We start from the raw sequence: 25,473 nt of genomic DNA on the forward strand, positions 1-25,473 counted from the left end.
TAGTATTACTACTACTACTACTACTACTACTACTATTATTGTTATTGTTGTTGTTCTTGTTCTTGTTGTTGTTGTTGTTATTATCATTTATAATTTATATATTTGACTTCCTTGTGATTTGATCCCGGTCTTGCTGGGTTATTTATTACTTCGACACTCCTACACTTGAGAGAAGACATCAATATTTTATTTATGTCAACAAAGATAAAGAGCCCGGGTATCTTAAAAAAAATTGATCATGGATCCACGACTAATTTTGAAGATCTGTTTATAAGGCATGAATAAAGAAAGGAATTTCTTCATTATGATGAATATAATATTGAAATTGAAAGTTTTAATAGTTTTAATTTCTTTATGGATTAGAATTAACCATGAAAAATCATTAAGAATTATGCTAAAGGGAAAAACTTAAATACAAAATTCTTGATTTATGATACCTATAAAAAGGGAAATAAATTAAATATGGTTCTAAAGATGATTTCTTATAAAGCACATGCAAATGATATGCCTTATATAAGATTGAGAAGAATTTTGAAATTAACGGGATTAAGATCGATGATTAAGCATTTCATATAAAAGTTTTGAAATAGATTTTTGAATTTTCTCATGACTCTAAGATTAGTTTCATTAATAAGAAGGATAAGCATGTTATTAACATATATGATGTTCCTAATAGAAAGATTGATTACATAAAGGGTTATAAAATTTTTATTGGAAATTTATAAAAATCAAAAAGAAAAAAAATTTGAACTCAAGAACAATTTCTCTCTAACATTAAGAGACTAATGCAAGATGATTTTCAAGGAAAACCATGTTTATTAGTTGTTGTTATTATTTCCTATTTAGCTTAAAAAACTATTTTTTTATATTTTTTTCCTATTTAGTTTTAAAAATTAAATATTATGCTTAATCATTTTACTTTTCCTAGTGTTTTTAAGGATATTCATTGCTTCTTTTTTTTCTTCTCATGTTTTTAAGTTTGTTTAGGTTAGTTTTTTTTATTTATTTAAAGAATTATAAACCTTTTAAAAAGATAAATTACTTGAAGAAAAATATTTAATAATAAAATTATAAATTAGATTATATGTGACAACCTTATTCGACTTCAATTTTGTTTGTTTAACTTGCTTTTTTGTTATTTATATTTTCTTTCATGTAAATATTATTCTAAAGAGATAATTATTTTATTAATACTATTTAAATTGAAAAAATCATGTAAAAATTAAAATTTATTACAAGAATATGAATCTAATAAAAAAATTTACATTATTGATGAAACATGATTTCTCTATATGTGGATTCAGACTTGATATATAATTCGAGTAACCCCACTTCCGATCAATAATATAAATTGTTTACAGGAGAGCTAAAGGGTTTTTTTTTTTCATTTTCTAATAGCCTTGCTAATAAAATAAAAATACATGGCGATGATACTCAAAACAATGATATGGGATAATAATAATAATTATATAACATATATCAGAGTACAAAGTTGACTTAATATCCATAATAATACATAAACCATGATTTAAAAAAATGTATATAAGATGACTCAGCATAATTGTATATTATCACACCATACTATATTTTGACTTATTAATATGCAGATCCATAACATTTTTTTAGCCAGTTTATGTATCAATCGACCCGATTCTAAGGACACAACTTCTATATTTTAGATATTTATCTCAAAGCTTTAATTTAAAAAAATTTAAAAAAAATATGATAGAAGAAACCAAGTTTCTTAACCATTTTCAACATATTGATAATATAAATTACTACGTTACACATTTAATATCACCTTAGATACAGTTTAACAGCATGGTTTGGATCATGTATTTCTAAAATTTTAGATATTTATTTTATATTTTTAAATTAAATTTTGTTAATGGTTTTTTATTGTTTTAATATACCGATATTAAAAATTAAAAATTTATAAAAAAAAAAATTTAATTTAATATATCTTTAATTAAAAAATATTTAAATAAATCTTACTCAATAATCTCAAACACGATATAAATAATTAATAAATTTGATAGAATTATTTCGATTATAGAAATGAATTATATAAATACACTCATGAGTTCGTTTGTGAAATTAGTAAAAATAGAGACAAGTTGGTATATCTAATATTTATAAAAAAATAAAAAAAAATAAGTAAAGGATGAGTTGAAAAGGCGTCCGAATATTTTAAATGGAGGAAAAAACTAGTCTAAAGGTTTCTCGCATTTGCAAAACGTTTTACGCAACTAGCAGTCGATTTCAATCATTTTTTTTTTTTTTTGTGTGCAGACACCAAATTGAATCTGAATTCCAAATCCTGTCGTCAGTCAAAGCATTCTGTCTGTCACACTTGACCTAAGGGTCTCCAGCATCTAGATAGGTGTGATCAAATCTCATCTCCACTAGCTTCTATTCAACTGAACCATGGTCACAAAACTTAATTTGAAAATGGATGGGTTCGTGTTTGATTGATACTGTAATGCAATTATATTTTATTTTTATTTTTTATAGTTTTGAATTAGTTATTGATATATTAAAATTAAATTTTTAAAAAAATATTATTATAATATATTTTCAAATAAACACATTTTAAAAAATATCATTTATGACTCTATCTTTGACCCAAAATTCGAGATAATATATCATTTGGTAAAGTATTTTTTAAAATTATTTTTATTTTAAAAAATATTAAATTAATGTTTTTAGATTTTTTTTGATGATTTTGTTGATATGTTAATATAAAAAAATATAAACAATATAATTTTAATATATTTTCAATTAATTTTTTTTTAAAATTACATTTCCAAATACACAATAAATCATTCCACTAACTCAATCAATCCCATATTTTGAGGCAGCCGATTATTAAGTTGATTGATCAGGCTGACCTTATTTTATAATAATTTGCTAAACATGTTATTTTTTGACTTGAAACGAAATTCAAAATAAAGGTATTAAAAAATTTATTTATTTAAATACAGTAGATGGGTGTAAAAGTTATGTTCTTAATAATTAAAAACATCTCAGAAGATTTAATCTCTGTTAGCACACATGCCGAGCTGGGGAGGATATCTCTTGTTAGCGAATAAAAAAAAATGATTAACCTAGTCACGCCAGGCCCTCGGTGAAGAAGAAAGGAAAGAGGAACATAAGACATAAACTTCTCCATAATGTACAGAGACGTACAGGCAATGCAATTTGCACCATTAAGCATCCAAAGCTCCTTAAAGTCCGGCTAGTTGAACGAAAAACATGCTCCTTAAAGTCCGGATTCTATCAATCAGTGTGTCCCCTGATGGCAGCTAAATGCCTAGCTTATGTTCAGCCAAAGTTGAAAGAAAATTGCTCGTGAAGCACTGGTCCAGTAACAAAGAGCTGACAGTCGAGTCGCTAGGAACGAAGATACTGCACCTGTCCTGATCTGAATCAGCCTCCAGCAACAAAATCAGATTTGAATTCTTCCTTTCTGAGTTCCTTTTACAGGTTGACTGCAACTCTACAAGCTATAACCATCCCTGTTGGAAGACAAATACAATGAACACTGCCTGCCTGTTTACAGTGCGTGCTCATAGTTTGAACAGAACCGATTATGATATTTTCTGAACCGATCACCAAACTTCATGTTAGAACTTCCAAGCGCTCAACTCAAATAAGCCTTCGTTCGAACTTACAGACTTGCAGGTTACAGCTACAGCAAGTATTAAGAAACAGAGTGTGTATACGATCGAAGGTGCTGATTCATATATATGTACAATTTGGTCAGAGAGAAGCTGGGTGTTATTTCACAAGAAGTTGATGGACTGTTTGGCATCTGCTTTCTAATAGAAAATGGAAATCGCTTCAAGGGAAACAACTATATATCATCTCCCTTTTCAGCAGAGTTATCACCATTAGAAGGAGAGACTATGTCTGCGGCCACTACCCTGTAAAGGAAAGCTAACATCCATCGTGAGTGACATGGAATAAATAATTAAAGAATCGAAAAGAAAAACACAAGATTTGAATTCGAAGAGTATAGTAAAGGAATAAAAGAAACAATAACAAAGAAGGATTTCAACGAATAACAAATTGGATAGTTCACAAGGAAGTGCCTGTGCAACTATTTTTATGGAAGATTCCTGAATACTCAAGCTCAGAAACCTTGAAAGGTCTCTTAAGACACCCTGGAAACCCCACACTTCCCCGGAGAGATGACAACATTAAGTACTGCCTATTATTTTTGAGATCCTCGAATATTTTTACTAAGCGAGTTACCATGCACGTATAGTTTATGAATTTAAATGCATGGAGTCCATCAAGAACAAATAATTAGATGTTAAGCATCAATTCGACCAGATCATCAGTGTGAAACCTGATCAATCAGAGACCTGAATCTAATACTGTAGACAAGACTTAGTATCATGGTAAGCTGAAAACAGCACGAGAATAGACATGATACCCAGGATCAGTAGACATGATACCCAGGATCAGTATTCATTGTAACTTGGCCCAAAAGAAACGTCCAGGAAGATTAAGGCAGGTCAGGCACTTGACAAATGACGGTAACTTGCATGGATAACCTGGCATAAATGCCAATGAACTCATTTTAAGTAGTGTTATGATACAATCTAAGCCAAAAATGTCAGTTAAATTAATCAAGATGCAGTAACTGCAATCATCATGCCTCTACCTGCAGTAAGTTCACAAATTAAATTAGAGGGACACCGAGAAGTTTCCACGCCTTGATGGCTCACTTGAGTCCACATGCATTACAAAGAGTTCTTGGACCAGCTGGCCCACGATGCATCACCGGAGTGGACTTTGAACCGATTCTGCAATGAGTCCATCGGCATAAAGCATCAGGAAAAAGATCTTTCTTATGCAGGATTTTCACCCCTTTTTTTTTTTGGAAATGACACTGTTAAAAAAAGGATGCTTGTGGATTAAAAAAATGAATCACCACTCGCAAAGTTTCCAGCATGCTATCATCTTGTCCAGAACCCTGCGTTGCACCGCAGCCAGAAGCAGCTGAGTCCCTTCATGAGAATCAGCCTTGGATGAAGTAAATTGACCCTTCTACACGCTGCATCTTGACAGTGGCCAAAGATGCAACGGAAAACACTTGGGAAGCTCATGAAGCGAGAAGATAAAATTAGAGAAAGCGATGAGTGGTTCTTTGACGGGACATCGTACCCATGCCATAGATTACACATGTTTGGATGGAAATGATGGAGGATAATACAACCCGGATGGAAGGATTGAGCATTTCTGAGCCCATATTGTTATTATGTTTTTATTTGAGTTTATTAATTATACTTAATTTATAATGTTTTGTTAGATAATTTTATTTAATGGTTTATGAGCTTGATTGTTGGTTTTGTTTAGGATTTTATTATTTTTGTGTTTTTTTTTCTATATTGTAAACAATTTTGATGAATTGAGAAAAGATCTCCTTCTCCTAATTTGCTCCTTTTCTTGGGCTCTTTCAGTGTTTTGAATTTTAGTTGTTCCTGCAACTAAACAATCCATATAAAAGAGCTTATTTAAATTCTCATAAACATCATCGATCATAAAAAAAAATTATATTACCATAAATAAATTTAACAATGACATAACCCAAAAAATTTCAAGTTTTTATCCACTCTTTTTTACTAATTAAAATAACAATTACTTTCACCAACAGAACACCTACCAGCCTCTTCACCAAACAAACAACAACGTCAGTTAACGCTCATCCAAACTAGCTACCCATACCGATCATCTCAATAGAATAACAATCATATATAACACATCATCAAAAACTAATCATAACAATTCAAGACATTGCAAATCCAACATAACACATCACCACTATGAGGTCAACAATTCATCACCCGCTAACAATCCTGACAATAACACTACAAAAATCTATCCTAATCACAGCTCCCTTGTTATATCACTCATGATAACCTTTTCATGATAACCTTTATAATGTGTTTTTCTCCTTTACAAACATTTTGATTGTCCAGCTCCATTGTTATTTTAGGCATTAGGTTTTGAGAAGGATGAGAAAAAGGATTGCCAAATTTCACCATGACTTTTCTACTTAAATCAACAATTATTTTATTTGTAATTTGTAATTTTTCTCTTTCATCTTAATTAAAAAAAAAAAAGTAATAGTAGCAAACAAGTTAACTGATAAAACATCACGCCAACACTACTGCATAAATAACAGTTATCATAATCCAACTGGTTTATCATTATCAGTACGCCTTTTAGTTAGCAAATCACTCAATTTTTCAATTCATTGAATTTTACTTCTCTAGTTTTGCGTTTGTTATTCAAAGTTGTTATTAATAATATTTTTACGCATATAAAATAAAAATAAAACCATCTTATAATTTTATCTGTTATAGTTTTTCTTATTGACCAACTTTGTCGTTTATATTCAGCATATGGTCCTCTTTATTAATTATGGATCTTTATCGAAACTAGTGGAAAGTTATGAATTTTTGTTTGATTAATCATTTACATTTAAAGATCTTATGATGCATGCTTATAATTTTTCTAATGTATTCTAGTTTTGATTAATCTTTATATTAAAACAAATAAAATTATCTTTATTTTTGTATTGTGTTTTTATTTGTAAAAACTATTGTGATCTCAAATCACATTTAGGCTAGTGTTGCATGCATTTGCAAGGTGGTTGTATAATATTCAATCCTCAGTCTATAATTAACATGGGCCCAACTCTTAGTGATATTCTTGAAGACCAAGTGACCAACTTGTCTGAAAGAGTTAAACCCACAGAGATTTTCTAACTAGAGCATCTTAAAATCAATAAAAATCTAATCAATAACCATTATAGGCAAGTTTACCATGTACACCACCAATATAACTATCAATTAAGTTACTCTAACTATGATAACTTCAATGAGAAAGTTATAAGATCTAGAAAAATTAAGGTCTTATAAGATTTAACAAAATTGAGACCCTTACTAGTGACAATCATCATAACCCTTGAATTTCTAATAAATAGGTTTGTGACATGGATCACTTCTTTAATTGATCAAACTTGTTCAAAAATATAAGAGTGAGATTTGTTATGATGAAGTTTATTGGTGATGTGAGCCTATAATAACCTATCTAACCCTTTAATTAGATTTATCTCAATATATTATTTTTATATTTTATTATGTTTTTATAATTACTATTTGTTTTATTTAAATCAAGCTAAAAATTAGAGCTTAAGGTAATAAATGATGCAAAAGAAAAATATACAGGTGAAGTTTGAAGATCTTACTAAACTAGTTTTAGAATTTCAATCATATTTTTTTCCATTAATCTTAAATTAAAACAAACTTTACAACAACAAAAATCTAACTCAAGTTCATATTTAGTCATTTTCTTTGCCAAATTGACAAAATAAAAGGAACTTATAATTTGTTCAAGAAATAATTTTACTCCAACTTTGAAGGAGCATAATTTAGTTATTTTAATTCCAAACATGATGAAATTATACCTAAAGTGAAGTCTACTTTAACATTGGATTCTAATCAATAAAAAAAAAAGTATATCAAAAAGGAAGCTATAATCAAAATAATAAGAGATAGTCAATGGCCTTTTGAAAAGGTCATCATATTTTACTTTTATACATTATAACTTGTAAAGGTACTTTAGGAGTTCTTTTAAGCACATTTCAACCATAATTAAGGTCTATAAATACATATTTTTTAGGTTAACAAAGAAGAGTTGTTTTTTTAGGACAACATAAAAAGAGCAATTTTGTTATATAAGTCCTTGGAATTCTTTCTCTTTGAACTATTTTCAATAAAGATTGAATTAAAGACTTTATATTATTCTAAGCTTCATTGTGGTATTAATCTATAAGCATATCTTTTTAATTTCATTGATGTCTTACACTCTTAAATCCATGTAGAAAGACCTCTACAAAACCTATTTAAAGTCATGGCCCATCCCCTCTAATGGTATATTTCATTGTACACAACATATTCATTAGTAAACTTATTTTCTTATCTAAGATTGTTAAATTCATATTACCTTCTTCTTTACTTTTTGTAAGCAAAACTTTCTCATTACTACTCATCAGAAATCACGTACAAATAATACATAAAATGATCATATCAAGTGATTGAAATAAGATTTGCCTAATAAATCCACTAATAAATTTGTTATATAACTATGTGAATTCAAACAAGAAAACAATTTATTAAGTTACTACATTAAAGATTAGATATACCAAATTAATATGTTAAAACCTAAACAAAGTATAATAGTAAAATTACATTTGATAATTCGCAAGCTCATTAACAAGTAGTCAAAATAGGGTTGTTATGTATTACATAAAGAATTACATTTATTAAGGAGTTGATTTAATCCTTAGTTGTAGTACGAAAATCTTAAGAATACAACCATGTTAGCATTCATATGCAATTCAACACTTGCTCTCCACTAGACAAAATTAATATAAAATCTAAGTAAACATTCTTATTTTAAAAAAAAAAAGCTTCTTTCAATATAATCCCTGTGGAATGACCTTGATATTTCTAATTTTATTGTGCTTAATAATGACAAGTTAATGGCTCCAAACTTACATTTTGGATTGAACATTAAATTGAACTAAACTTAAAATGAAAAACATGCAATTGATATTGTCTAACTTTATTGGGAAAGTGTTGAGAATTATTTAGAGATAATAGATAAACTTTCTATCACTGATTGGAATAAGATGAAACAAAAGTTATAAGAGAAGTACCTACATCAATCTTATATAACTAAATTTTTATATCAATAGAATAATTTCATATTAAAAAACAAGCCTACTAATGAATATGTAGCACAAATCTAGAAACAATGGTTTTTAATTTGTTAATTGTTAGGTGATTCACCCAATAAATCTAATTCTAGTAATACCTAACTTTACAGAAAATGAATCAGGTTGCCCCTATCAATGTACTGATTCAAGATATCATATCCTAGTTCATTGATAAAGCAACCTTATTTGAACTATTCTTGAATTACTAAATAGACATCGTAACATCTTGATCCTGATCTTTAAAAGTATTATTGAAGTTATTTTGAACTACACTTAACATTGTCAAGTTTCTTCGATACCAAGAGAGTTAGTAGGAAAACTAAATCCGAGCCAACTCCATCTAAAAAAAAGCTCTAAATTTAAGTGGAGAACTAGATTCCAAAGAACCATAAGAATTAAATTTGTCAAGAAAGGCATGGTTAAAAAATACAAACTTAAAAAACAAAGTTAACTAATTATTATTTGCATAAACTAAAGCATAATAGCTCCACCACCATTACTAGTACCAACATACATATCACTTCTTGCTACACCCTCTTAAACACCACCATCTTGAAATTGAAAGTTGCTAGGGATTATTTATGACTTATCTCCTTCATTGAAAATATTATTATCTTCATCTTTCTCATTCCCTAGTTAGACTTTTATACGATTCATTTGTATTGTTGTTATTATAAAACAGATCGATGACGGTGTTACTACTGCTTGCTCATTTGAATTAAATATCTTTTTTCATTGAATGGTGATTTAAAAAAGAAAAATAATACTAATAATAAAGGGTTTGTAAATAATATTTTAAAAAAGTAAAAGAAAACCAGTGTAAAGAAACTAAAGTTCTATGGAATGATAAAATAAAGTTAGGATCCTTAATTGAAAAGAAACCCTGGAATTTAGGGATTAAAATCACATCTTGTTTGGTTAAAGAGAAGAAAATGTGCGTGAGAGAGAAATTATATGAAAGAAATTAGGGATAGGAAATGTGCATGGAAATTAGGGTTAATTAGGGTTAATTGTGGTTTTGTGCCAACAGGGGTTAATGACTTCTTTAACACATGGATTGACGGGGCAAAAAAGATAAAGGAACCTACATTTATCAATTAAGTTTCAAAACAAAAGATTTTATCAATTATATCAATCAATTTTGATTGTTTCATTATTTTCATAATTGGATCTTTCTACCAATATTTTTTAAATATTTTTCATATAATATGCATGCTTTAAGTTGTAAAAAGATGTAGTTGTGAAAATAATTGTTGAAAAGATTAATTAAAAAGATGATAGAAAGAACTGATTAAAAATTGTGATGAAAGGTTTACATCTCGCTTTCCCTCCTTCCTTCCTGGAAGTTTATTTAAAAATTTTATATTATAATTGATGTTGGTATCATTTCTAATAGTAATCCTATATTTTTCTCATTTACTTGTTACTTTTACTTTTTCCATGTTTTTCTTTTAAATTAAGAAAAATCCATACATTTTATACATCTAACATGTGAAAAAAAATTCTTTCCCCTAGTACTATTATACTATAATACTATGGAAACACTTGGTTATTATCATTTGAGGTAGATAATAGAAAAAAAAATATTTGATTGAAAAGATAAAAATAAAAACATAAAAATAAATTTATTCCTATTATAATTTTAAAATAAATTGATGTACTTACAAAACTGAGAATGTATGTATATCTAGAGACAATATTTATGACTTTATATCCCTAAAACATCCATATAAAAAAGCTTAGTTTTAAAATTATTCAACTAAGATGTGTAAAAATAAATATGATTATCATTATAATTTTTAAATTCATACCAGGAGTTGACTCAGAGTAAGACCTAGATTATACTAGAAGGGTCAAGTCATGTTAATCCAAAAATAAATAAATTAAAAGGATAAAAATGATTTTATTATGACAAAAAACATAAAAAATAAAGTTGGGGTTTTTTACCCAAGCCTTATATGAGGTTGACTAAGTCATGTATCAACCCAAGTTTTTTTATTTGTTTAATCCAAATCAATCCTTTCTCTATTTTTTTTTAAATCTAAATCGATCAAAGCTTTATATTATCCGAGTCTCGATAGTAATATATATTACTATTAGGCCGGTCTGAGTTTTACAACTAGAATATGTAATGTCAACACTAAATATATACTAAAAAATAATATCTAATTATTTTTTAAAATATGTAAGTCTGATAACAATATATATTAAGAATAAAATAAACTTTTTAATATTTTATTCTATATTACCCATCATCAAGATATATAGATGATCATTGTATCTTGTATATTAATATTAAATACAATTCTATTTTCATTTCTTATTCTATCTTGTATCTTTTATTTTCGTTGTTTTTTTTTTTTTTGAAACACTAATCAAACACTATAATAGATATACTATACCAAATATTGTAATGGATCTAGTCAGGATATGGATGCATAGACTAACAATCAAGATAATTTATTTGTATGATGCTTAAGATGTGTATTTTTTAGTTTCAATTTATGCATAAAATAATTAAAAAATACCCATTATGGTTGAAGCAAAAAAAAATACCGCTATCATACATTTTTTTTTTTTTAGGTTTAAGATGAGATCATCTTTTTATCTCAAATGAAATAAAAATAAATAAATAAATGAGATCCTTACCCCAAGGAACGGTAACATCAAATTCAGTAAAGACATTGGGTGACTTTCAGATATTTTTTATTTTGTTATTTTGCATATGATTAAAGCAGTTTTTTTTTTTATGGGGAAGAGTCAAATAAAACCATAAAACACATTCCTCCAAAAACTTGGATGGTTAGGAACTGTATGAGAAGATAAAACCATGAATGTTGAAGAAGAGGTAGAGAGACTCAAGGAAGAAATCCCAAGACCTGGCAAGGTCCAACCTGATGGATCCTACAAGGTAAATTTACGTGTAAAACAATTGCAGACATCTCAATATATTTGTTTGTCATCATACAGTTCTGTTCTTGAATTTTAGCATATGATGTCTGGAAATGCTATGATCCGATCTTGATGCACCGTGTTACCTATCAATGGTGGATTTGTCATGCATTTTTTTATTCACAACTGTTTGGATTTGAGTTTTAAAAATATTATTTTTTTACTTTAAATTAGTATTTTTTTTATATTTTTAAATTATTCTAATTTACTAATATAAAAAATAACTTTTAAAATATAAAATAAAAATATTATTTTAATTTATTTTTAAATAAAAAGTTCCCTTTCATGTTTGCTATTTTGTTCCATCAGAAATCATAAATGCATAAACAAGATAAGGTCAAGGGTTTGATACTTGTAATCCCATAATTATTATATGCCCTTCGAAGATTATTGTTTCAAGGAAACCCAACACACACAATTCCCTGGTCCTTGAACAACAGGTGACAGGCTGCCAGAACATAGAACAATTTGAGTTTATGCAGAAGTTCTTTAGATCGAGCCTCTCTTATCATTTCCCCACCATTTCAAGTACCGTGAATAACCTCGGCATTTCTGATCAAGAACAGCAGGATTATGAACAATTATTGGTCAATGTTTAGCTTATAGAGTCCCTTGAGGGATCCCTTTCATGCCAGAAGCAGTTTTGTCAAATGATTCTTGGGAAATATATATTGATCTTCATACATCGTTTGCAACTCGTTTTCGTTTAAGAAAAGAATTATGTTCAAGTGTAATAGACGTTTCAGTTTACAGGATCTAGGATGTTTCAAATCAGATGGATTTTCGAACATTCTGATCTAGTTGGGCACCTGGAAAATGCTCTGTTTCTGATGCATTTCAATGTATTGTCACAGAATCAAAGAGTGAGGGTAAAAAAAGACTAACATTTACTCAGATATTACAAAGTGATCTATATCAGTAGTTCGTGCATTCAACTAATCTACTCTTTCTGCTGCAAAGACTGCTTATTTCATAATTTCATATCAAGCATTTACAAAAGAGTGCCCGAGAGCTGGTCCCCAGCATCCTTGCAATCTTGCATTGAATGCCTTTCTCATATTGATCGAGCCATTTCAACATGACAAAATGCTTCACAAAAACCAAATCAGTTGTATGGAAACACCATATAACACACATCTCCACTAGAATAGAGAGAAAAAGAATAAAAAGAAACAACAAAATACCTCATCTGGATCATTTCTGTGTTCGATTCCTAACATCTGTGTCAGATTCTTGAAGGTTTTCTGACCATACTCAAGTAAAAACATAATGCATTGCAAACGACTTACTAGTTAGGCATTCTCCATTCATTACTCCATACAAGACAAGGTTCAAATTGTAAGTAAACTTATCTTCACTTTGTAATGGATATTAAAATCTTTTCCCTAGACAAGCTTAAGAAAAATCTATTGAGTGCATGCAGCATGCACTAGTCTGTGAACAGGCATGATCTTGAATTACAAGAAACTAGACCTAGGAAGTTGGAATCTGTATTTTCTATTCCTGTAATTATAACTTAACATGCTGTTTTGTCATCAAGTATTTTGCCCCACCATAAACTCTGTTTTTTTTTTTTTTTTTTTTTGCTTTGTAGGTCACTTTTGGTGTTGTTTAATGACAATAAGTGTGCACACATATTTGAAGCACTGGTTGGTACACTAAGAGCGGCAAAGAAGCGTAAAGTTTTATAATATGAGGGTGAATTGTTGCTACAAGGAGTCCATGATAACATTGAAATCATTCTCAAGCCAGCACCCCTGCCAGCATCAGGAACAGCAACTGCTTTGGTTGTAAATAATGTAAAGAATTAAGCGTGCATAGGTTAGCTTCCAGCAGATCATGTTCTGTGAAATATCATGTTGTATGGATAGCATTGTTGTTCTAAATCCAATTAAGACATTATTGGATGAACCTCTGGTTTCCTTCATCTACAATATATTTGCATGAAAGTGTAAAGTTCATTTCATTTAGTTAGGCAGATGTATTCTTCAGGAAGAAAGAGAGATCTCTCTTTCCAAGATCATGTAGTTCTCCTCTTCTTCAACCCATAAAAAAAATTTGGGTTCTAACCAACGTGTAAAGGGTTAGATGAATACAAGGGGCAAGGACGTGATCCTCTTGTTTGTTTAGACATGTATACTCAAGAAAAAAATAAAATAAATTCATATATTTCTTCAGATCCTTGCATTCTCAATCCATCTAAATGGGAATTGAGGGGACATTTATCGTTCTATAATTTGACAAATATTCACTCTCCCATCTCCTCTTCCTCTAACCCAACAACTAAAGGAATGGATTGCTTTCTGCTCTTCCTATTAGCGCAAAGAAAAATCATCACTGTCATTCCCCCCATTATCCTTTCCAATTTTCAATCGATTCATTTTTCTCCTCTTAACCAAAAATGCTGTCAACTTGGTCCAAATCTGACCGCAAGGAAAGCACCTTGCCAGTAGCTACTAGGTGGGTAGTTACCCCTGTGCTATGTCAGGGTCGAATAAAAAAAAAATTGAAAATAGAAAAAATTTAAAATGATTTTTTAAAAAAATTAAGATGACAACGTATTGAATTGACTCAGGTTAATCCATCAAACTCGTGATTTAGGTCATAGACTCCAATGGGTTTGATAACATTTTTTTTAATTTAGTTACACGATAAATAAATATAAAGACCAGTTTAAAATCAAACAGACATTGAAAAATGAAATTAAAGAAAAAATTAACACAAACCTTTGAAAGCTAAAATTAAAAAAAAAAAGAGGACAAGAAATAAAATGAAATTAATTATTCATTAAATATCCAAACATGTTATACAAATACCAAATGGTCGAAACCTAAGAGTTATTTATAATTCCTTAGACTATTTAATTAGTAAGAGTTATTTATAATTCCTTAAACTATTTAATCAGTCATCATAGCATAAAAATTAATTCAACGATTTCTTATTCAATCTTTTGCTCAAATATTTTATGTGGTAAATATATTGATTAATATTTTCTAACATTATTTTTCAAGACATAATTATATTTTAACAATTTGAATATATATTTAACTATTAATTTGGTTGTACATGTATATTAGGTTGTGTATTTTGTTATAACTGTTTTTTTCCCCTTGAGAAAGAAACATAAATAAATCTTGTTTAGCAATTCAAATATCTAATGAAATAAGATTTTTTAAAAAAAATGTTTTGAACTTCTTCGTCCTTATTTATTCATATTCTCTCTTAAATGTCATTTTTTATTTATCAAATTGTCCCTTTGAATCACAAAAAAAATAAAAAAATAAAATTAAAAAACTTTAAAAACCTATAGAAAAAAAAAAGTTCGGACACGAGTGACCTAGCATACCCAGGCCCTTGAAAAAAGCCCTAGCCCACTAGGCCATTTTAGTTTTTCTTTTCTTTCCTCCATGGTGGAATACCAAAATTATTTATAAAAAAAATACCTGTTATCTGGTTTCCAAGAATTTAGCCACCAGAAATTCAGGTATTTTTTTTCCTTTTTTTTTTGTCTAAAAACTCATTTTCAACCAATTTTCTCCTAAAAAATCTTTAAAACCTCCAAAAATTATGAACCCAGAAACCCTCCAAAATAGTTCAAAAACACAATCAAACCAGGAATGATTTTCTCTCTCAACCCTAATTTGTTTTTCTAGGTGAGATTAAAGTTAAAAACAACAACTATCAAACTCACCTTGTCGAATGGAACTCATTGCCACCAAGATTGAAGATTTTTGTGGTCAAAATCAATGTCAACTGATGATCTTTTTATCCAAAACCTAGTGACTCTCTCTCTCCTCTCTCACTTACAAGGATTAAAATGTATATGAAATGAACTTTTGAATTAAATTTTAAATTATAAGGACTATAAAAGTAGGAAAAGAAAAGTATGTGGATGAAAAGGAACTTTCCACCCAATTTTACATTGGCCACAAGTTTCTCCTTGTTTGACCACTTTGATCCTCTTTCAATGAATTTGTCTTCTCTTAACAATTTTTGACAAACTAGGATTCAATGCAATTGAAGGAAAAAAAATTAAGGACTGAATTGGAATAAAATTCCAGTGCTACTGTAGATCACCCCAATGTTTTAGCAAGGCGTTTTAGTATATTTTGATAATTGATTTGAATAATGAAACGTCAACAAAATCTACAAAATTAGGCACCAAGATGTGTTTCTCATCTCTCACATAAAAGAAAAGAAAAGAAGGTTTTGTACAAAAGAGACATCCACCAAGTTCATAGCCCTTCCTCACTCGGAAAATATTGAGTCATGTGCCAAAATTGTGATCAAAACAATAATCTTCAAAGAGTTGATGTACTCTTTGTCCTCAACAGATCCTATTAATTAATAGTATATACACCTGAAATATCTTTTTCTTTCTGCTTTGTACAAATATCATGATCTGCACAAGCATTTTGCTTCTAATCATCTGAACTTGCCAAACTCAAAAAAGCTCGTGGTCAATCAAATTAAGATGTTGCCTAGGTTCAAAACTTCACTCTCTACATACCATCTATCCAGAGGTGGAGACTTTTAAAAAACCATCAGCGGGGAAGTGGAGGCAGCTGGGGTGCCTCCCAAAGTCCCAAAGCTTCCCCCCAATGTTATGCGTGATCTTCAATGTTTATTAACACAAATTAAAATGGAATTTCCCTTTTGAATTTCTTTGTTGCTCATATTTAATTCATATATTTGTCTTTGTAGCTGGGTTCCATTCATATAAATTTGAACATTTATTTTCATCGTATTGAATTTATTCATGTTTCTTCTCATACCATTAAAGCAGCAACAGCATGCATTGACTCATTTGAACAGTCCTATGATCTTAGAACATAAATTAGCTAAAGTACTCAAAAACAAATAAATAGAGTCTATTGGCAATTACTAACACAAACTTTTAACATATGGTTTTGAATGCTATTTCCATTGTACATGTTAATTTCTTCTTCTTTTTTGGGTTACATATGTATACCAGCTTCATGAATGTGCATATATGAATGAGCTAAGTATATGCTTTGGCTGTCCCTCGAGAAAGTTTCTAGTCTGCCACTGAGTCCATGGTTAAGATGGTTCCATGCATGCATTGAGATGAAGTTATTATTACACTTCAATAAATTGACAACCTGAACCTGTTAGGGGCTGAATATTTGCAGATTCTGAATTGCAGAACAAGGAATGAAATTGAAATTACTGCTGGGTTATGTTCTACAATGCAGATACATTTCTCCATCCATCCGGACAGAATATTTGCAGATTCTAGATGACATGTTAGTGTGATGTAAGAATATTGTTGCAGGGTTATGTTATATGATGCATATACAGATTTCAGCATTCACTCATGTCCTCAAGCAAGGATGTTTCATAATTCCAGTGCAATCCATTTGAATTGAAAAGGTTTTTACCCATGGCAACATGAATAAGAAAAAAAAAAAAAAAAAGCATGCTCATCTTATTTAAGAAGCATTCGTTCTTTTGGACTCTGGTTTGCATTAATTTACACTACATCTGCAGGGGGGGAAAGGATGGATGGATAGTTCTACAATGCAGATATGCTTTTGGATTTTGTTCTTTCATGTCCTTATGTAAGTGAGTTTAGCCTTCCTGGTCAAGTTTAAATCATTTTTTAGGGAATGCTCTGTTGCCCATAGAAATCTGCAACAAGATTATAACACAATGTATGTTTTTTATCATGTGGTATAGATGTCATTGAAGGGACATGTTCCACGATGCAGAGACAATTTAGTATATGTTTGTCTGCGCATCATGTCAGTGGACGTTTTGCCATCCAATTGTTTGAGTTGAATGTTCCAAGGTTTAATGGTGCAATGTGATAAGGACATGATAAGATGGAGAGAACCAAAAAGCCAAAATAAAAAATAGGTTGTGAAAATAAAATTATCAGAAAACAGATTAGTTCACTGAAAACGAAACATATTGTTGAATTGCCTATGCCAAAAGTGAGGAATTGGCATAAAAGAAGTGAAGGATTTGCGTACACAGTTTGGTAAAAAGAAAACGAAGCTAAAAGAAGTAACTGTGACTTCTTTGTGAAACTAATTCCAATCAAAAATATTATGTCAAGATTGTCCAGTGAGGATAAATGCTTGAAGGAGGCTCTGAGCTGCTTGGGTTTCGTCAGGGGTCCCAGATATAACAACAATCCTGTCACTTGTTCCTAGACGAGGTTCGTGCACTATTACCTTGGCACCTGAGATCTGATTAAGGAACACCAGAGGATAAGCTGAAGTAGATTTAAGATCAGATGTTATAATGTACGTATTAGTTTTTTAAGGCGTGAAAAAACTTTTTAGAAACACCATTCTGAGTTATTACTCAAAGATGAATAAGGTGAACACTAAGTCAAAGATAATGTAATCCTCATAATCAGGGAGGCTCATTTCTAATGCTCAATTTCTATACCTGATTGTGATAGGTAATTAGTTATAGAATACTTTCCTTAAAGCTTTCGTGTTTCCTCAACCTAAGAACAGTTGAAAAATCAAACTTCAAATGTAGAGTTTAACTTATGCTTTTTTCAATAAGAATCAAATTAAGTTATTGAAACGTTTCACTGAGTATTATTTGTCTTCTATAGATACAAGTCTGGTGTGGAGGGAATTTAGGATACACAATTGTCAAGGTTGCCTTCAAAGAATTTCATTTGGCTTGTTTATAGTTTTAAGCATTTGAGATTGGTTTGGAATCATTGCTGGCATTGCAATTCTATCATGTTTGTGGTTGGCTACCGAGTTGATTGTTTATAATGGTGATGGGTATCAAACTGAATGTAATGTGCCTTCTCACTTGTTTCACAATTCAGTAATGTATAGCAAGAAGTTGGTCCTTTTTACTTCAACAGCAGGTACTATTCAAGTTGCTGTCTTTTTACATCTGATAACGAGGTTAAATTTTACTTTTATAGAGGTAAACCATATGTGTCAAAACTTGTAGGAAATTTTCTAAATGGTAGGCCTCAAGTTGTCGGGCTGATCCTATTCATGTATATCAGTTCACTAATTCATGAGGATTGTGCTGATAATTCATACGAGACCCATAAGAATAGAAACATCATGAATATATCAGGACAAGAAAGAGTAGCTGGCAATAAACTAGCAAAAAAAGGGGACTTCCAAAAATTAAAAGGGGAAAAAGAAAGAAATAAAATTATGATCAAGCAAGCTAAGGACAGAACATACTTCTATTCTCATTAATCAGAATTATCTGGCCAAGGAGGAGAATGTAAATTGATGACTGAGAATAAAACTTAAAGGAAAATTATTTTGATGCTTTGAAAACTCAGTTCACTGCATCAACATTTTTTTTCAATCCCTCAAAATAACGACCCATAAGAAAAGAAGCAACTTCTAAATAGCCTCTAGGATTATCAGTGTGACAGTCAGAAATTTCAATTCAATGAGTAATATATCATAATGAGTAACTTATTTAACTATCTTGATTAACACAAGGACAATGGAAGCAAATTTTACAGATAAATACAGCCAAAAGGTACATACCTGTCTCAAACGAGCTAGATTGCTACCATTCTCCCCATATACAGAGCCAAAGGAATTCTCGGGAACTGCAATCTCTACGGTTGTGTTTGTAACAAAAGCAGACTTGCCTCCACTGCACACCAGAGGAAAGAGTCACCAACTCATAAAGTGCAAATGACCAGCAGCTTTAGATGACACTCCGAGAGAACGCTTAATCACATTTCAAATAATAGCAGTGACTTAATTATTTCCTATAAAATTTGGGTTGAAAAAAATGCCTTAGGTTTTAGGGATCAAGATTCATTGTTTTCAGTGGTGCTTTCTCCTGTTCCTTTCTAGTAAAGTTGCACAAACAACAATAGCCAGCATGATGAGACTCAAGTCAAGTAACCCTCAAACAACTAGTCACAACCAGTTACATGAGTACTTTCTTTCCGTTCACATATCTAACCAGCTGAAGTTTCTAGGAATTTTGATATTGAATCCCTGGCAACGCTATTTTTGGTACAACTCTTCCTATTCTAACTGCCTCAATTCAACAATTTGTATACTAGATGCTTTATAATACAAGGCAAACAATCTTATATTTTTTGCATTAAGTGATGTGTTACTAACCTGCCAAGCTCTAAGCCAGCTTTAAGAGAAGGCAATCTTCTGCTGACATCTGATATGCCCCGTGGATTTACTCTAGGTATTGTCTGTAACCAATCCCAACAATACAAAGTAGACAAAAATTATAATCCAACAGGGGGGCAGACAAATATTAATATCCAACAGGGAGGAGGAGAATACCTGTGATGCCCACAACCTTGGTGAAGGAGGGCGATCTAAACTATGTGAAAGTCCAAGATGGTCCATATTCTGTGTTATAACAGTTTGACGACTTAGATTATGAGAATTTCCATCTGTTGGCTGCATAATATAAGGGGCACAATCTCTTGCTGGCTCCTGCAGTGGATCCCTCACTGGCTCCCTAAACAGATCCCTCACAGGCTCCCTAAATGGATCCCTCACTGGCTCCCTAAATGGATCCCTCACTGACTCCCTCAAAGGATCCCTCACAGTTTCCCTTAATGAATCCCTGAATGCATCCCTCAGTGGGTCTCTCACTGGCTCCCTCAAAATATCTCTCACTGGCTCCCACGATGAATCCCTCACAGGATCCATCAATTTCACATAGGGACTGATTTCAGCTAATACAGAAGAATTGCTCCTTGCTCCAGGAGTGCTCAGCATGCTGGAGAAAAGATTATCTCGGAGTCTTCCAGTAACATGGTATATCGCATCTTTCACATTCACAAAGTCTCCAGAAATCTGTTAGACAAACAACTCAACAGGCAATGGAAAATTGCCTACGTTAAAGCAGAACAGTAAAAGGAAGTTGGGGTTGATCAGAACAAAATGTTGAACAGTTATTTTACTTCAAAAATCCAGAATTTTTACGAGTTATGAAGACCTCTTATCATTACTCTTGCATGAAGTTCAAACTTCAAATTCATTTAAATAATTCCACCTACAAAAAAGTAAAAAGCATGGTCTTTGGTATCCTTGTGCATTCATTGTACCAACTAAAAAAAATAACTGATAAAGACTGTGTCATACCTCTACCACATGATCAGTCTCTGGCACACACTTTGGATTACGCTGGTCACCCACTATTATTCTTATGCTGGTAGTGGTTGCCTTACGCATTTCTGAAATTATAGCGCCTCCTTTTCCCAACAAACAGCCTACTTGGCTTGGTGAAACCACAAGCCTTGCAGTAACAGGTGACCCCTTGCTTGAGCCTGGATCCAGACCCTTTTCAATGCAAGACTCCACAGCCCTCGAGAAAACAAGTACAGTAGTCTTTTGTGCAGCTGAGTACCGAGACTCTGGGTTCTGCGGGAGAAGATACCAATGCAATTCATCATTAGTACTGCTTCCAACACCATAACCGTAGCATGAATAGGAATATGAAAAAGGATACATAATGTCAAACCTCCGATGCAGTAACAGTTATTAGTCGCTCATCACACTCAGACACCGTTGGTCCAACGCTGATAGCAGCACCTGTTTCATTCTGAAGAGCCCTGACAATGTTGCCACCTTTTCCAATAACACCCCCAATCCTATCGGTAGTACACAGAATTCTAAAAACCACTTGCTGTTGTGGTATGTTTGTATCTGGTGTGGCAACCCTGTCAGACTCCAATGACAAAGGATGAACTCTGGAAGCATAATTAATGGAGCTCTTCGGTACGGTGGGGAGCCCTAAAGAATGTTGTGGTTTAGTGGGTACCACTAGTGAATTTTGTGCTACGGTGGGAAGCACTGCAGAATGCCGTGGATGGATTTCTACACGCACATCAGGTAAAGAGACTCTGGAAACTGCCTCAGCAGGTTTGCTGTTGGTGACCCTTGTCTTATCAACCGGTTGGCAATCTTGAAGGCAGCGAGAAACCGCAACAAGTCCTTTCTTTACTGCTGAAACCACCCCTTCGATCTACAAATATCAAACCATTCCCACAAGAACAATAAAATTCATTCAACTGCTAATGAATTTGTTCCCGTATCACAATAATAGGATTTAAAGCTCAATGATTGTTCTAAAAGAAAAATAACAAAACCACAAAAAGATCAAAACTTTGAATTCAATAGCACTAAAAAAAACCCTGTTGTAGATTACAGTTACCTCAATCATCTCTTCATTCGAAGCAGCACAATCAGGCAATTTATCAACCAAAACTTTAATTCTACACCCACAATCTTTCCTCATCTTCTCCACTACTTTCCCTCCTTTCCCAATGACTGCCCCAACCGAACTCACCTCCGCTAACATCCTACAAGAAACCACCCCATCCGCCACCGAATCACTCTCCGCCGCCACCTCTAAAATCCTCTCAAAAACCCTAACCAAAGCCTCCTGCCCCTTTGAAACCTCAACTGCACTCTCAATTCCACTAAATACTACCGCCGATTGCGTAATCGGACCGATCACCGTTATGACCCGATCCGGTGAATCGGACGGAGCATCTTCTATCCGAACCTTGGCTCCGGTTTGTTGTTGTAAGCCTTTTATTATGTTTCCGGCCTTTCCTATTACGCCTCCGATTCTCGAGGCGTGGCAGAGAAGACGGAAGGATACATGTCCCGAAGGGACGGGTAACGGAGCAGCTGAAGCAGAAGGCTGGGGTTTTGAGCGTTTGTTAGCAGAGTATCCGTTTGGGTAATTCGGGTTGGGGTCGGGCATGATAGTAGTAGAACTTCTGGGGCGTTTTGCAGGGGCAGAGAGAAAAGGTCTGAAACTAGCTGTGGCCATTATATACTTCGCTGAGGGAGACGGACAAGCGTGTGGATATAAATAAATTTCTGGTTTTTCTGTGCCTTGGTCAATTTGTCTTCTCTCAGTGAGGGCTGGAAGACGAGGAGAAAAAAGGATGCACACTGTCGCACTGTAAGTCTTTAAAAAACACGTATGAGGTCATATATGTATTAGTTTTTGGTTAAATTAGACCCTATCCTTTACTTTTCATCAACTTATATCCTTCGTTTCTCCATTAATTCATCAACAACTAAAGTAATCTTTGTATACATTAATAAAGTATTAATAAAGTGTTTGGGAGTATAATTATAGTTGTTTTTTAAAATATTTTTATTTAAATATATATATATATAAATATTTTTTAAAAAAAAATTATTTTAGATATTAGCATAATCCAAAAATATTAAAATAAATTTATTTCAAGCAAAAAAAATTTAATTTTGTAAAATGTAGTTTATGATTAAAAAAAAATAGCATAATTATTAGATTCTTAATGGGTGAATCATAAGTCAATCTTCATTTTAATGATTTAAAAAAATAAAATAACGTTATTTTAGATAAAAAAAATTAATTTTTTTTTATAAAGTTAACTTGGTAAGGTAAATTAAATTAGGTGTTGATCTATTTTATCAGCCAAGCTTATCAAGTATTTTTTTTAAATGATTCAATAATAAACCTAACTTGTGCTAGACTCTTGATCATCAAGTAAATCCCCTTACTAGTTTAGGTTTGATAACTAAGTGTTTAATTGTACACATGTTAATTATATAATAGGTGCAAGTTAGGTGAAGCATGGCTGTAAAATCAAGTATGAATCATGCATGCTAAGTTAATTGCTATGTTGGCAATAAAACTAGAAAATAATAATAATGTAAAATAATTATCAAAAAACACATGAATATTATATTTGGAATCAAATCACCTGTGGAATTAAATTCAGGTATATTTGAATTTAGTTGATAATTTATTACAATTATTATGTTCAAAATACTAAAATACATAATTAAATTATATTATTATGTTAGAAATACATGTGGAATTAAATTGAATTACCAATATTGACTATTTTTCCCTTAATTCAGAATTTCTTTTTGTTAATGTGGAAATAGAATTCATCAATTATTTGATTTGACACATAGTATGATAAAAATAAGTGCATGATGTAGAGAGAACAAATGATTATACAGATGAAAAAACAAAGGGTTATCTACTGAGAAACAGAAGTAGCTTACAATGTTTACATGATATATCTTCTTAGTGAATAATTTAACATTGTGGCAAGTATTATAAGAAATGATTTATCTATGATGCTAGCAAACTAAATAATAAAACCATAAAACCATTTAGGTGGTGGTTAAGTGATAAGAATTTAAAATCAAAAAGTTTATTTTCTTTGTAGTCTCAAGTTTAAGTTCTTAGTTGCTCATTTGATAGCAACTAGAAGCTTATATGATCGTTAACTTTAGGACCCGTGAGATTAGTCGTGATACGCGCAAGTTAGTTTAGACACTTATATTAATCTAAAATAATAATAATAATAATAATAATATCAAAGAAATGATTACAAAGAATTATAAGGTTTCCACCATGTGTTGATAAGAAACGACGGGGTTTTTGAAAATGAAGGGGACTTGTCATCATAGGTGGGTGAAGAACCGAGAACACTTGTTAAAATTAGTTTATCGGAGAATATTGTTGTGATTGTTTTTTAAATTATTTTTAATATTAATATATTAAAATAATTTAAAAATATTAAAAATATATTAATTTGAAGTGAATAAAAAATAAAAAAATCTTTAATTTTTTTTAAAACACAAAAACAAACTATAATATTGAACGCTAATGTCTGGAATTTGATTTAATAAAAGCATGAGTTAATAATGTTATAGCTGGTTTGACAGTGTGATTGTGGTTGTTTTTTAAATAATTTTTTGTAATAAAATACATGTTATTAATATTTTTTATTTAAAAAAATTATTTTTAATATTAGTCATTCAAAATAATTTAAAAATACTAAAAATATATTAATTTAAAATAAATAAAAATTTATTTAAAAAAAAAAACCCTTTTAAAATACAGAATCGATCAGTACAATACGTCAATGTCAGCGTTCTGTCAACTATATTCATCAGTTTTTAACTGAATTAGCCAAATTTTAATCCTAATCACCACTTATTTATTTGATGTTTACCATTTTGACAATTGTCAGGAAGAATCTATAATTAGATATATTCAGGAACGTCAACTCCTGGTTGACATTCAACAGCGACAAGTTTATGATACTTGTCGAAGATTGGAAAATTAGTTAACCACATGAATAATTTGAGCTTTCTCAGCACCATGCCACATTTAATTTTATTGGAATACCTAACACATAAAAAATGGAAATGTATTATAAATGGTGATGTTCTTGAAAATCCTCCTTCATCTATTAATATTAGTTTAATTTTTGATTTTATGGTTGTTATAATAGTATTAAATCCAACTCAACCAATAAACTAAATCAAGAAACTTATTCTAAAGTTTGATGTATATCAAGTTTTTAAATTAACCTGGAAATAATATTAAGTTTTTAATAATTTAATTGATCCAATTAAATATAATTCAAACTAGACCGAGTTAACTTTATTATTTTTTTATAAATAAAACAATGTTTTTTTAAAAAAAATAATTAGCCTGGATTGATTTAAAGCATATAATTAGATTTGATGACTCAAGTCTCTTTTCTAGATCAATCTATAGGTACCTATGGGTGTTGCACTCGTGTTAGGGTAGTTTTTACTTTGATTTCCTTTTAAATAAAAAACTGAAAGGGCTCGATCCATTATGGATGGGAAATAAATGCATCAAATTGATAAAAGTTAAAAATACATGGTTATCTTGATCAAATTTTAAAACTTCAGGGACTAGGGTGATTCTTAACCATT

General features: G+C 30.9%; 1 protein-coding gene and 1 long non-coding RNA gene across 5 annotated transcripts; both read right to left on the reverse strand.

Annotated features, from left to right (window-relative positions):
* Positions 1-3,722: 3,722 nt before the first annotated feature.
* On the reverse strand, positions 3,723-5,282 carry LOC105138607 (uncharacterized). The gene is made up of 2 exons (XR_844816.1): positions 4,673-5,282; positions 3,723-3,926 (listed from the first exon to the last, which is right to left on the reverse strand). It is a non-coding gene; the product is annotated as an uncharacterized LOC105138607 (long non-coding RNA).
* Positions 5,283-12,617: 7,335 nt separating this feature from the next.
* HEN4 (RNA-binding KH domain-containing protein) lies at positions 12,618-22,676 on the reverse strand. 4 transcript variants are annotated; one of them, XM_011044740.1, is made up of 8 exons: positions 21,917-22,675; positions 21,224-21,727; positions 20,845-21,123; positions 20,328-20,556; positions 20,035-20,279; positions 19,858-19,940; positions 19,264-19,375; positions 17,620-17,964 (listed from the first exon to the last, which is right to left on the reverse strand). In XM_011044740.1, exons 1-8 carry the CDS (start codon positions 22,541-22,543, stop codon positions 17,827-17,829), a joined length of 2,217 nt encoding a protein of 738 aa, XP_011043042.1. In that variant the 5' UTR covers positions 22,544-22,675; the 3' UTR covers positions 17,620-17,826. The 4 variants fall into 4 exon arrangements, with proteins under 4 accessions (XP_011043040.1, XP_011043041.1, XP_011043042.1 ...); XM_011044738.1 differs by lacking the exon at positions 17,620-17,964 and adding an exon at positions 12,618-12,838 and having other exon boundaries at positions 20,035-20,556; positions 21,917-22,676; XM_011044739.1 differs by lacking the exon at positions 17,620-17,964 and adding an exon at positions 15,855-16,178 and having other exon boundaries at positions 20,035-20,556; positions 21,917-22,676.
* Between the last annotated feature and the right edge of the window lie 2,797 nt (positions 22,677-25,473).

Source organism: Populus euphratica, unplaced genomic scaffold (assembly GCF_000495115.2).
Source record: "Populus euphratica unplaced genomic scaffold, PopEup_1.0 scaffold80.1, whole genome shotgun sequence".
NCBI lineage: Eukaryota > Viridiplantae > Streptophyta > Magnoliopsida > Malpighiales > Salicaceae > Populus > Populus euphratica.

Coding starts and splice junctions, on each gene's coding strand:
- HEN4 (XM_011044737.1), bottom strand. CDS start 22,543: ATGGCCACAGCTAGTTTCAGACCTTTTCTCTCTGCCCCTGCAAAACGC. Junction 21,728..21,916: donor CGAATGAAGAGATGATTGAG/GTAACTGTAATC, acceptor TGATATTTGTAG/ATCGAAGGGGTGGTTTCAGC. Junction 21,124..21,223: donor TAACTGTTACTGCATCGGAG/GTTTGACATTAT, acceptor CTTCTCCCGCAG/AACCCAGAGTCTCGGTACTC.